A 13,864-nucleotide genomic window follows, 5' to 3' on the forward strand; every position below is an offset into this window, starting at 1 on the left:
GAGAGAGCACACACGAGTATGAGCAGGGGAGGGACAGAGAGAGAGAAACGCAAAGCAGAATCGGCACAGTCAACTCACCAACCTTGAGATCATGATCCAGAATCAAGAGTCAGGTGCTTAACCGACGGAGCCACCGAGGCACCTCCAAATGTTATCTATCATAGTGGATTCTTAAGCACTTTCTCCGTGTGTGTGGTGCACTAGCTGGATGTCTTTTGCCACAATGTTGCACGTTTGGCATGGAGCGTCTTCAAAGAGGCCGGCGGGATAGGCCTCACTGCCTCCTGCAAAGTCCAATGGCTGCACTCCGGAAGCGCAGATCTGTTTTGAAGTCCTGAGCAATTTCTCGCGCCAGATTGCGGAAAGGAAGTTTGCGGATCAGAAGTTCAGTGGACTTCTGATAATGTCTAATTTCACCCAAGGCCACAGGGCCAGGCCTGTGACGATGAGGTTTCTTCACCCTCCAGTAGAGGGCGCACTCTTGCCAGCAGCTTTTGTAACCTGTGGCTTCCTTGAGGCTTCCCACCCCCCCCACCCCCACCCCCCTCCGTCCATTTTCAAGCAGTCTGCTTTGTATGCGCCCTGGCACGGAGACCTCCCTACTTGCCCGCCTTCTCCTTAGGCTGGAGCACAGCTGGAGGTGTTGAGCGATGCTGGCACAGCGGAGGCTGCGAACACAGTTCTCAACTGGAGATTTTTAAACCGGAGTTTCTTTTTTTTTTTTTTTTTTTTAATATGAAATGTATTGTCAAATTGTAAACCGGAGTTTAAACCACATGTTAAACCAGAGCTTAAACTATGATTCATGGGGATCTCCCTGGAGATCCTGACTTAGTGAGGTGGGGTGGGACCCAGCACTCTGTATTTTTAGAGACAAAACAACCTGCCCATTTTACATATGGGCCACCTTGGGCCCACAGAGGGGAGCGAGCTGCCAAGGTTATGCCACAAGTCAGTGGCTGTGCTCTCGCGCACCGGCCAGAGCCTAGCTCTCCTGCAGCCACCAGTGTGACTCTTCCCCCTGGGCAGCGGCCAGCTCCCCACAAGGACTCCGTGGGGGGCGGGAGGGGAAGTCCTACAGCATCCTCCCACCAGATGGCCAGCCCGAGGATGGAATATCCCATGTGCCGCACCATGTTTCTATAGCATAGGCAGAAGAACAAGACCGAGCAAGGAAAATTGCAAGAAGCAATTTGCCCCAAATGCCAGGCTCCAAATAAATCATTAAAGACAATCCTAAGAGTGAAGAATTGGCTCTGGCTCTTTTCCTAGAAACAGCTGGTTCTTCAGGCCTCCTCCTCCATCCCTCACTCAGTGACTCCAGCTGGTCAGGACAGTGGCCCGGCCCCCACCTGGCTTATCTGCTCCCGAGCCTGCCCATCTTGCTGTGAGGGGTGCAGCCAGCCCCAGAGGCACAGAGGTGGCGGGGACAGGCAGGGGCCTGGAGCCGCCACAGGACATCTTTTGCTCTTTGTCCTTAACCTTCCCACCGCCAGCTACCCCCACATGCCCCACAAAGAGCAGGGGCCTCGCAAGTGCTGTCCCTTCCCCCCACCCCCGCCCCGGACCTCCGTTTTCCTCATCTCTATAGTGGGGAGGTTGGATTTAGGCAGTGGTTTCCACATTGTGTTCCCCAGAGTCCTAGAATCCCACAAAAGGACCTTAGGAACCAAGGGGGGAGAAGTACCTGGTGGTTCAGACCCCAAGCCCCCTGTGTCAATTCTGCCAAAGCAGATGAAATCTTACCTGTTTTATGAGTGGGGTGCCCTGCCACTTCTTGGCTATGTCACCTCGGGCAAGTGGCTTAACCACGCTGACCCTCAGGGTCCTCATCTGTCAAATGGGATAGGAATACAACCTACATCATAGGCTATTGTGCATTAACGTGGTCTGCCAAATGGTTAACATTACATAAATTTTATCTAAAAGAAAGGGAGCTGGAGGGCCACAGAAGTTTGGAGAACTCACCCTCGTGGCTCTGGCTGCTAATGGAAGAATGTGGGTTTCCGATCCTTCCCATGTAAGGAGATGAGCCTCATAGACTCATGTTATCTTTCCTTTCTGTTTCTTTCCTCTAAGATGAAGCGTGCTGGAACCACCGGGTCAGCCCGAGGCATGGCCCTTTATGAGGAGGAGGTGAGCACTCAGTGGGTATTGAAGCCGCAGTCAGGATCTGCCAATTCTCTTTTCTCTCCCTCCCAGCCCCTTCCTTATTCTTTCCCCCAAAACCACTTGCCTGTCGGTGTACCATGAGAGAGGTACCCCTTCCCATTAGAACATGAGACCAAATGGATGCTCCTCCCGTCTGGAGCCCCCAAGGCCAAGAAAGCCCACCCTCTCACACCCGGGGCACACCCTTGAGTTCCCCTGCCTTGTTGGCAGAAGCTCTGCTGAAAAATTCTGCAGGACTAAAGCAATGCCACTCTCCCTCCATGGGGACCTAGGACAGGCTGGCTGGGGCTGGAGTTGGGCTACATATCTGTGCCCTCTGCCCAGGTCCCTCATGGGACCCCAGGGACTACAGTGGTGAGAAAACTGTTTTACTCAGGCAAATCTGAGTTCAGAGTCAGACTGGAACCAGGGTCCAGCCCCACCTCCAATCACTCAGGGCTCTGTCCTTGTCTAAGTCAGAGTAAAGCCCCAGGCCCCCAGGTGCCTCCATGGCTAGCCCGACTTTCTGGTCTCTGGAGACTGGGGAGCATCTGCTGTCCGTGGTGCTGACCGTGCTGGGGCGGGCCAGCGCCTCCTACTTTCCACAGGCTCCTCCCTCCTGCCAGTCATCCGTCCAGTTGCCTGGCCCCCTCCCCTTCCTAGACCCATATGCCCTCTTCTTCTACAGCAGGTGGAACGAATTGGTGACATAGAGGAACGCGGCAAGATCCTGGTGTCCCTCATGTACAGCACACAGCAGGGAGGCCTCATCGTGGGCATCATACGCTGCGTGCACCTGGCCGCCATGGATGCCAATGGCTACTCAGATCCATTTGTCAAGCTGTGAGTCATTGGGACTGTGAATGGACCCCAGACGGGGTCCTAGATCATTGCAAAGGGAGAACCTAGAGAGTTTCCCCAAGATCATTGAACGTTGAGGCTCAGAGAAGGGAATGAGTGTGCCCAGGGTCACACAATGAGGTGATGTCCAGAACTGGCTAGAGTGTGAGTCTGGGGTCTCAGACAGTCAGACCGCTGTGTCACTTGCCCATATGAGAAGTTTTGTGACTCTGTACTCTCCAGTGGGAGAGAGGCAGTCGTCAAGTTGCAGTAACCCCATTTGGAGCCCCCCTGGAATCAGCAACACATCCCTCCAGCAGTCCAGAGCCTCACCACCGAAGAAGCAATTCCAGCTTTTCCCAGGTGCAGTCTGGAAATGCTCTAAGGCCTTAGAATTGGGTTATTCCAGTAATCGCCACCATGGGGAGTAAGAGAGACGTGTTATCTGTGTTAGTCCAGGTCCTCTGGAATGATGCCAAGATGGGATTCGACAGACAAAGGTTCACTAGGAGAAATGCCTGAGTGAGGGGAAAGCAGGGAGGGAGTGGGAGAGGCCACCGTGTGTGCGAGAGCGGAGAGGGGAGGTGGGAGCCAGTGGAAGCATACTAGAAGCAAGTTCAGCGAGACTGTCCGAGTCCTCAAGGCCCAAATCAGCCGCCAGACGAGTCCCATGTGTCCTAGGAGTGGGCCCTGCCACCTTCAGTCATCAGCTGGGAGCAGGGTCTTGGCACGAACGTGGCTGGATTTCCAAGTGCAGCAGCTGGGGCCTGGGTCAGTTATGCTGTCAGTTATGCTGAGAACGGCGCGTTCTCGTGGCCACCACTGAATCAGACGTGGGGTTCCTCTCCCATCTCTGCCAGCTCCTAGCTGTGTAACTATAAGCAAGTTGTGTTTCTGTCGATATGGTGGAAAGCCTGGGTTCTGGGTCCAGACTGCCTGGGTTTGAATCTTAGAGCCAGTAGTCTTCAGTGTTCTCCAGCTGTGTGACCTTTGGCGAGTGCCTTCACATCTCTGGCCCTCGATGTCCTCATCTGTAAAACAGGAAGAGTAACATTGGCCATGAGGTTCTCTCCTCCAAGGAGCAGACACCAAGACTAAGTGAGGTGTGCAAGAGATCTATTGGGGAACAGGCCTGTGAAGAAGATTTGAGAGGGAGTGAGAGGAGGGTCAGAGGAAAACAGGTGGGGAGGAGGGGGGACGGTTGGGCAGGGAAAGTCGAAGATTGAAGTGCAGTTCTGAGGAAGTTTTGACGCAGGCTGTGGGGAATCCTGGAGTGCAAAGTCACTCGGAGGAGCCCTGCACCTCCCAGAAATGGGGCTGCCTCCTGTCCCTGCCGGCCCAGGTACGGGAGCTGCCCAGGGCAAGCGCAGCCACAGTGGGAACATCGGGGTGAAATCAGAGTCCAGCAGCTTGTCAGCCAATTTTGCCCCCTGCGGTTGGAGATCTGAGAGATGTGTTTTCGTGGGGTCCGGTACGTAGTAAGTGCTCCATAAATATGTGCCATTATGGTTATAAATCACCACCACCACTATTCCTACTCACGGCAAAGGGTCCTCATTGTTCCCTCCGGCCTGGGAGACGCTCCCTCCCACTGACTACCTTCCCTAATCGAAAGCAATGCTTCCCTTCAGGTCATGGCTAAAACTCAGTGTGGACTTTGCTTCAGATTTTCTTCGAATGAGGAGTTAGTGAACAAAAGAACCCACGTGTCAGGGATGAGTTTGATTTCTGGGAGTCATTGGCATTTATTTTCTCATACGGTCCAATAGAGAAAACTGGCTCATGGACTACTGTCCTGCCCTCCGTTACATCCCAGCCACGTGCAAATTGTTTTTCTTAAATAATTCTCCCTACCACCCCTTCTCTCGTCTGCCCGATCTCTGCAGAAGAAGGAGCCTTGCTGAGGTCACCAGTAAAACGGCTGCCCTGGTGGCCATTGTGGGAAAGCTAAAAGGAGGCCATTAATCCGTTTAAGACCAAATAAAGATTTTTAAAATCAGAATTGATTTTATCTCTTAAAAATTTTTTTTAATGTTTCTTTTTGAGAGAGAGAGTGTGTGTGAGTGGGGGAGGGACAGAGAGAGAGAGAGAGATACAGAATCGGAAACAGGCTCCAGGCTCTGAGCCGTCAGCCCAGAGCCCGACGCGGGGCTCGAACTCACGGACCGTGAGATCATGACCTGAGCCGAAGTCGGACGCTCAACCAACTGGGCCACCCAGGCGCCCCAATCTTATCTTTATCGTTGCTCAGCACCTCATACTTTCAGTACCAACTTTGTGTCTCTTCTTGAAAAGTATCCCCGGGGCGCCTGGGTGGCTCAGTTGGTCCTGTTTCAGATTCTGTGTCTCCCTCTCTCTCTCTCCCTGCCCCTCCCCCACTTGTGCTGTATGTCTCTCTCCCTCAAAAATAAATAAACATTACAAAGTAAAATTCACAGATGAATAAAATTATCCTCACGGGCTGTGGGAGGTACAGTCTTCCAGTCATGGAATGGATGAGTCGCAGGGATCACAGGTACGGCGTATGGAATGGAGTCGATGGTGTTGCAATCGTGTCGTATGGTGACAGGTTTGGTGAGCACGGTAGAAGCAGAGACTTGTCCAGTCGCTGTGTCATACCCCTGAAACTAATGGGACATTATACGTCAACTATACTTCAATAGAAATAAATAAATAAAATAAATTGTCCTCCAAAACCCTTCTGTCAGTAAGAAAAAAAAAAAAAAAAACGTTTGCCCTCTTTAGAGATTGGGCAACTGGGGTATGCCAGAGCTACAGTCAGGTTCAAAGTTGCACAGCGAGTGATAGCTTTAATCCGAATCCAAATATCCCCACTCCCAAGAGTTGTTGGCCTATTTTATATATTTTCCCAGAAGAAATTAGTTGAGCACCGACTATGTGCCAGGCATTGTGCCTACACTGGGGAAGAGCCTTCTAGGCAGAGGTAATGGTATGTGCAAAGGCCCCGGGGTGGAAAGGACAGTGAATGGGGAGTGGAGTGAAGAGCATGGCACAAGACCAGGCTGGGCTGGGGCACGGACCCGATCATACGGCGCCTTAAAGGCCACATCAAGGATTTTGAACTTTACCCTGAGGTCGAAGGGGGAGCCACCGACCAGTTTTGAGCAGGATTTACTATAATCAGATTTGCTTCTTCTCCTTTCTGTCTACACAGTCACCGTCTCCCCAGGACTTGGGGGCAGTCTAAGGGGTAATAGTGAGACTCCAGTCACCACCGTCTAGGCTTTCAATCTGATCCCTTGGGAGAAAGTACTGGCTAAGAGCGTGGACTCCATAGGCAACAGCTGGGTCAAGTCCCCAGCTGTGTGACCGGAGGCACGTGTCTCAACTCTGGATGCTCAATTTCCTTGTGTGTAAAACAGGTGACCGTAACTCCACCGTCTAGGGTTTGTTGAGAGTTAAATGTACCTACGGTCCTTAGCACAGTCCCCGGTAGATGCTCCAGTGCACGTTGGCCATTGTTAATGTTGATTCGCTTTCTGATTTGTTCATTTACTCTCCTGACGCTGGACGGCACCTTTGGGGTCATCAAGAGTCTGCTCTTACTCGTTAAACGTCATCCACAATAGCATTTCTGTCTCCTCTCAGCTGGCTGAAACCGGACATGGGAAAGAAAGCCAAACACAAGACTCAAATAAAGAAGAAAACCTTGAATCCTGAATTTAATGAGGTGAGGCTGCCCCATTTTTTGTCATGCTCTGAGAGATTTCCTAGATGCGAGAGAGGAGCACGCTCCCTACTAGGACGTTGTAAAGCACGTCAAGAAAACTTTTTCTCACAGATCGACTTGAATTAGCTAAAGGATAGGTAATGAGTTCCTGGTCACCAGAGGGAATCAAGCCTAAGACAAAAGCCTATGGATTAGGAATGCCATAGGAAGAAGCTGCATTCGGAGAGAGATTGAAAGGAAATCACCTCCAATGTCTTTACCAATTCTAATAGTTTGTGGTGCTGAAATTTGAGGAAATAAATGGGGGTAGTGATGCCCTTTACCATCCACCCAGCTGGCGCTCCCTTCCCTCTTCTCCCTCACCCACCATGTCCATCCTGGGCATCAAGTCCCCGCAAGGCCACTGTCTACATACCCTCTGAATGTGCTCCTTCCTGTTGTCTCAGTGTTACTTGTCTGGCATTTTCTGTCTGGACTGTTGCAGTAGACTCTTGCCTCACTCCCTTGTGTTTGGCCCACCTAAACATGAGCTTTCTAAAGAATGGATCCGGATTTGTCATCCCTGTTGCTTCACCCAGCAGTGGCCCCCCCACCTCTTAGGGTGACAGTCAAACCCTTTCGAACTCACGTCCCACCCCTGCCCTATCTTGACTCCCCTTCTCAGGTCACAGTAACCTCACACGGGTCCTTGGTACGTCTCGTAGCCTTTGCCCTCGCTGCTCCCTTTTTCTGGCCTTCCATCTCTCTCTTTTCCTTTCTGGCAAACTCCTTCTCATCCCTCAGGAGTTGGGGTGGTAACCCCTGCAGGTACGCTCTCCTCTGTGTTTCCAGGCTTTACCTGCCCCCGCGTCTTACCCTGTCCCTCTGCATCATTTGTTGACAGTTTTGTCAGATGGTAGGCGTCCGGAAATATACGTTGAATATAATGATCTGATGTTGGGTCAGAGCCTGCGAGTATGGATTTTCACCAAATGTCGGAAAGTAGGGAAAGAAAACTACAGTACAGGTGTTCTGTGTTGTTTTGTTCTTAAAAATGCATGTGCCTGTATGGGCGTGCGTGGAGAATGTTCTGTGTAAACAGAGCTCAGAGCATCCCTGGCCAGTAGTTCAGCCCACCCCGTTCCCAGGTCCCTCTTTCAGCTGGACCCCAACTCAGACTCAGGAATTTTGAGTCAGGAACCAACTGGCAACTGTTGCCGACCTGCCCTACCCTCTCCTGGAGTCTGAACAAGTCACTGAAGAAGAAATGCAGACAACCAATAAGCCTCATTAACAATAAAGTATGAAACAAGGCCAGACACCATACTCGTCACAAACTGGCATAAAAATACCGTAAAATGTTGATACGGGTGTTGGTGAGCCTGTGGGGAAAGGTACACGCCATGCGCACGAGAACAAACCACTCTGACTTCCCAAGGGATGTTTGTGAAACTACTCCAAAAGCCTTACAGTTTTTAAGTTTAAATTCCATTTATTCGGGGAACAGGTAATATAGTCGCATATTTGAAAATTCCTAAAGGACCCAAGGTATCCAGTCAAAATCCTCCTCCTTTCCCAGCCTCTATCAACTACTTGTCTTCTTCCAAAGTAACTGTATATTATCCGTTTCCAGAATTTATAAGTATACAAAACAAATACGTATGTGGCTTGCTTTCTTTTTTTTTCTTTTTTTTTTTTAATTTTTTTTTAACGTTTATTTTTGAGACAGAGAGAGAGACAGAGCATGAACGGGGGAGGGTCAGAGAGAGAGGGAGACACAGAGTCTGAAACAGGCTCCAGGCTCCGAGCTGTCAGCACACAGCCTGACGTGGGGCTCGAACTCACGGACCGCGAGATCATGACCTGAGCCAAAGTTGGACGCTCAACCGACTGAGCCACCCAGGCGCCCCTGTGGCTTGCTTTCTTATTGATCACAGATGACATCACAGAATACGCCCACTGCTCTCTATCTTAAAATTTTACAAACTCAGAAAGACATTTCTCGGAATTTATCTTAAGTAAGCTGTCATAGATGTACGCAATGACTTAGTTGCTGTTTGCCTTTTCTCATATCATTAACGGCGTGGAAAGTTGGAAACAACCTAAATACTCAACTGTTGGGCATTAGGTTAAGGAACAGCCACACAACCATTAAATGAAGCCATTAAAATGGTGATGCAGAAAAAGATTTGCTAACATGCTAAGCTGTTTTTTTTCTTTTAATTTTTTTTTAATGTTTATTTATTTTTGAGACAGAGAGAGACACAGCATGAGCAGGGAAGGGGCAGAGAGAGAGGGAGACACAGAATGTGAAGCAGGCTCCAGGCTCTGAGCTGTCAGCACAGAGCCCGACACGGGGCTCGAACTCACGAACTGTGAGATCATGACCTGAGCTGAAGTCGGATGCTTAACCGACTGAGCCACCCGGGCGCCCCGCTAAGCTGGTTTTTATCATATGTTACAAAATGGGAAAAGAAGGCCATAGTGCAGTATATTTATTTTATATTTCATAGAATATTCAAATGTTTCATATAATACTCAAATGAATATTCATATTAACTTTTAAAAACATACTTTAATGTGGTCACACACAGGGAATGTTGACAGTGGCTATTCTTGGGTGGTTAGACTGCAAGTTTTGGTGTTTAGGTTTTATTTTATTTTAGCTTCCTTGTTTGTTTTAATGGTGAATGTGAATGAATTTTATAGTTAGGCAGAAACGTTATATAAAAGTCAGATTATCTGGAAACCTAAGCACCTGTCCCTCACGTTAGCCTCAGGGCCCTCGACTATCCTTAATCTCTAAATGATGGAGTGAAAGGAAAACCCACTTCAGAAGCTACCAGAATGGAAGGACTGATTTCATGGGCCATCTGCCTTCAAGTAAACTTGGCCAGGAGCAACTCTCTTAGAAAAGCCCCATCAGCCTTCCTGTTTCAAACAGAGTCATTGAGGGCTTGAGGGACTTCGTTATACAGAGTGTTTGTTGAAAGGGGATTGTCAGGCCTGGGGTAAAGGCTCGAGCAGGAGGGCCCCCTTGCTCCCAGATGCCCAGTTCTAGGGCCTCCCGTTGGTCCACGAACCCTTAGGGCTCAGCCTCTTAGCTTCTGATTCTAAGGGCTCAGGACCCTCTCACTCACCTGTCTTCCCTCTGCTGCAACCAGGAGTTCTTCTATGACATCAAACATAGTGACCTGGCGAAGAAGTCCCTGGACATCTCGGTCTGGGACTACGACATTGGAAAATCCAACGATTACATCGGTGAGTGCTCCCAGCTCCCAGAGAAAAGCCCATCCTCCGGGGAGAGAAGAGCCTTACCCAGGCTTCTCTGGGGGGGGGGGGGGGAGGGGGGGGTGGCGGGGGGAGGGGCGGGTCAGGGCATTCTTTGTCTTTTGTGGCTACATTGCCCAAACACCAAGTCAGGACCCATGGTACTGGTTTGGGTCCAACGTGGGGATGCTTTCACAGGAAAGGGCTTACAGAGCTGGGCGATTGGGTCACGATTGGTTATGTGCTGCACAAATCATCTTTAGTGCATAATCGAATCACAGAGGAGAGTGGGGTCTGTGGCCTCAGAAAACAGGGCGCAAAGGAAGTCTCCTTGATCTGTTTGCAAGTCGTGGAGGAAAGTTCTAATTTTCCCAGCATCCCTTCAAATGATGAGGAAGAACAACCGGTAAACACGGGGCAAGGGAGGGGGCCCCGGGCAAAGGCCGCAGCATAGGCCACGGTGTGGAGTACCCAGAAGGAGTGGGGAGAAGTTTCGCCGGGCGGGGTGGTCACTCACAGAAGGTCTTTAAAGATGAGGCCGCGAAGCTATGACCTGATGCTACAATAGGAAGCCATGGCAGGATCCTGAGGAGCTGGTGCACAGGCAGAGAAGGCCAGCAGTAACCACAGCGTCATTACGACAGCCCCCCACAGAGAAGGATCCCAGGTTGCTGGAGGGGTCACTTCTTGGTGGCAGTTTTTCCCCAGATAGACACTTGGGTCCAGAGTGAGAGTCCCACGCATCTCTCCGCTCTGACCGCCTGCTCCTGTCTCCCTATCTCGTCCTCCAGGAGGCTGCCAGCTGGGGATCTCAGCCAAGGGAGAGCGCTTAAAACACTGGTACGAGTGTCTGAAAAACAAGGACAAGAAGATTGAGCGTTGGCACCAGCTACAGAATGAGAACCACGTGTCGAGCGATTAGGATGCCCCCCGCCAGGTCCCCAGCTCCACGCCCCACCCCCATGCCAGCTCACCCACCCGCCTACCCCAGCTGCCCTTTGCACTCTGGTCCCTCTTCTCTCCGCCTCCTCCGCCCCTCCCCTCCCTGCACCTGCCTTTGAGGTGCCCCCCCCCGCCGCCTTGGGCACCACTGCCAAAGACCTTCTCCCTCCCTCTGCGATGCTGTGGTGCAGGCCCTGAGTGCAGCCCCTCTCTGGTCCTTCTAGGATGGGGCAGCAGGGAGAGGGATGGGGCGATTTTGACAAGGAGGCTGGAATTTAATGACCTCTCTGGGTAAACGGCAAAGGTTCCTCGTCATTTAGAACTGTTTTTAGACTCTCCTAGCCTTGAACACACACACACACACACACACACACACACACACACACAACACTTGCGTTTCCTGTGTCGTGTCTGCGTATATCCTCAGTTGTCAGTAGACCCGGACAAGGCTGTGAGGACCAGCACTGGGGCAGAAACAGAGCATCCAGGCCAGGCTGCCCCTCACAGCATTACCCCCCGCCCCCCGCAGATGGCCAGGAAAACAGACCACTGGGTTTAAACTCCCCGGTGACTAGGAACACGGCCTCCTGGCTCCAGATGCATCAAGAAATGGGCGCACGGAACACCCAACGGGATCTGGTAGCCTCCTCTTTCAGGATGCCCCCCCCACTTGCTTCCTAGCAAAACCCAACACCCTTTCTCTAGCGCCCCCACCCTGTCCCTCGACCTCCCTTACCCTCTCCTGGGCCCTACACCCCACCAAACTCTCTCACCTCCTCACGCTCCTCTCTCCCTGTCCATCTCTCTCCCCTCCTCCTTTCTCTCTCTCCAAGGGCTTCACCCAGCCTCGCCCCTCACCAGCTTGACCCAAACTGGCGCAGCCTGGAAGTCCCAGTTGGGCCGTGCTTCTCAAAACTTCCACTCCTGCCGGCAGGGCCAGGTGTCCTTGGGCTGGGCCAGCAGCTGGCGACGTCCCGGGAGCTGTGTAGACCTCCTGTAGAGGGCTTCCTCGGCCCCTGGGCTCCCCAAATAGGTGCCAAAGGCATTTAGAAACCAGAGCTCTGGGGGCAGGGGGCCTCTCCAAAGCCCCCAGCCTTCCTCCCCCCTGTGCCGTCAGTTAAAGGAACACACGACTGCGTCCTTAGCACTCGCTGACTCTCTGCATCTCTGGGATCCTGTCTCTCACTCAGAATCACCTTGAATCTCTCTGTCTGTGGCTCTGTCTCAGTCTCTGTGTCTCTTGCCCTTTCTTCACCAAGTTTGTCAGGGGAAGAAAACACCATCATGAATGGAAAGCTTTCGACAGTGACAGATCCTGATGCCAAAGGCCATTGTCCCATCATGAATCGGTCGGTCTCCCCACCCCAAAAAAATAATAATAATAATAATGGAAAGGAGGAAAAAAGCAGTGAGAATGAACGCTATAAATTTGAGGCTGGGGTCAGGCAGTCTTCATTGCCCCACGAGAAAGGCTTGTGTTTTTCCCCCCCGTCTCCATTGTCTACCCCTGTGGAAATCACCTCCTTCGGTCTAACCGCCCACCATCATCTATAGACATCACCAGATGGACACTAACGCTCTCCCTTTCTCCAGACGCACCTTTGAACCTCTCCATTCAATCCCTCCACCCCCAGCTCCCTGCACAAAGTCATCGGAAGACTCTGGTTTCTCGCCTCAAATAACCATTTTCTAAACATCGAGATGGCTCTTCCCCTTCCCCAAGATGGCCAACAGCTTCCTCGCTGCCATCTTGCCCCCTGACCCTGTCTCTCTGTCAGCCCCCGTGGCACCCACTCTCAGCCCACTTCCTTCCCACGGTTGCCCTTAGGAGAAAGCATGCTGGCTGTGTTGCTCAAGCCCGACGCTGGTGTGGGCGCTGGAATCAGCATGCAGCGAGCTCACGGTGTCCCCGGTCTGGGTGCACGCTGTCCCTGACAAATGTAACCACCTCCCTGCCTAGAATCCACACACACCCTCCAGTGCATGCAGAACCTCCCACTGCCTTTCTTAGTGATGATGTAGCCAAAAAATAAAGTAGGAATATCCAGGAAAGCTGGCTGGCCTGGGGTTTTCCTTTCTGGCTTCTGGAAGTGCTTCCTCTCCGTCAGGACCCATGATGCTATTGGGAGAGTCAGTATTTAGTGAGTATCTGCTACGTTCCAGCCCTTGGGGACACAGATGTGGTTTCTGGCCGTGATGGCTGAATGCTGTTCCCTGGTACCCAAACCCTCCTCTTCTCTCTTCTAGCCCAACCTTGGGAAAATTCCAAGGTCACGTGGAATCAGATCATGCCCAAAGAGATGACAGAGTTGGGCCAGGGCCTAGTCCAATCAACTCACTTATCTCACAGAGGAATTACCCAAAGCCTGGGAAAGGGAATAACACACCCAACGGCTCACGACAGCAGTGCCAGGAAAGAACCTGTTTCATGGGACTCCCGGCACAGTGTCCTTAACACAGTGGCTAATACTATCACCGATCATCAAACGCCTCCTTTGTGTTCTAGAACCTTCCATCCTACAAGGAGCCTTCACAGATAGCCTTCGGTGGTCCTAAAAGTGAGCTGAGGAGGTAACTAACTCCCCAGAAGGATGATTAATCTCCCTATGATCTATCCCGAAAGTGTTGAAGCAATTTATCGGGAATGTTGGTTACTTCCCAGAAGGAGTCATCCAGTTCCATCCAGGCCATGTTAGAAGTTTTTTCTTCCCCCCCCAAAAGGGGGGTTCTCAATCCTGGGGAAGAAGTAGGCATGTTAGAATCACCTGGGGAGATTTTCTTTTCAAACTACCCATGCTCTCCCTGCCACCCCACCCCCAGACTCTCCTGCGCCCTGGGGACAAGGTGTACATTCCAACATACTTCCTGGTTGACGCCTTATGGCCTTCCGCTTCCCACGCCCATGGTGACTTTGCAAACCGCTGCCCTAACGTCCATCTGTTTTTCCTACAAATCAGCCAGCTGCCCCCAGATGGAAAGAGGTACCAGCTA

General features: G+C 51.5%; 1 protein-coding gene across 2 annotated transcripts in view; it reads left to right on the top strand.

Annotated features, from left to right (window-relative positions):
* The window catches only part of RPH3A (rabphilin 3A), a 273,976-nt gene extending 263,068 nt beyond the window's left edge, over positions 1 to 10,908 (top strand). For both annotated transcript variants that reach the window (XM_047827852.1, XM_047827851.1), the window contains exons 17-21: positions 2,080 to 2,136; positions 2,840 to 2,994; positions 6,601 to 6,682; positions 9,826 to 9,922; positions 10,723 to 10,908. In XM_047827852.1, coding sequence (XP_047683808.1) covers positions 2,080 to 2,136; positions 2,840 to 2,994; positions 6,601 to 6,682; positions 9,826 to 9,922; positions 10,723 to 10,853 — 522 coding nt within the window. In that variant the 3' untranslated portion in view covers positions 10,854 to 10,908. The remainder of the gene's footprint in view (positions 1 to 2,079; positions 2,137 to 2,839; positions 2,995 to 6,600; positions 6,683 to 9,825; positions 9,923 to 10,722) is intronic.
* Positions 10,909 to 13,864: the final 2,956 nt, after the last annotated feature.

Source organism: Prionailurus viverrinus, chromosome D3 (genome assembly GCF_022837055.1).
Source record: "Prionailurus viverrinus isolate Anna chromosome D3, UM_Priviv_1.0, whole genome shotgun sequence".
NCBI lineage: Eukaryota > Metazoa > Chordata > Mammalia > Carnivora > Felidae > Prionailurus > Prionailurus viverrinus.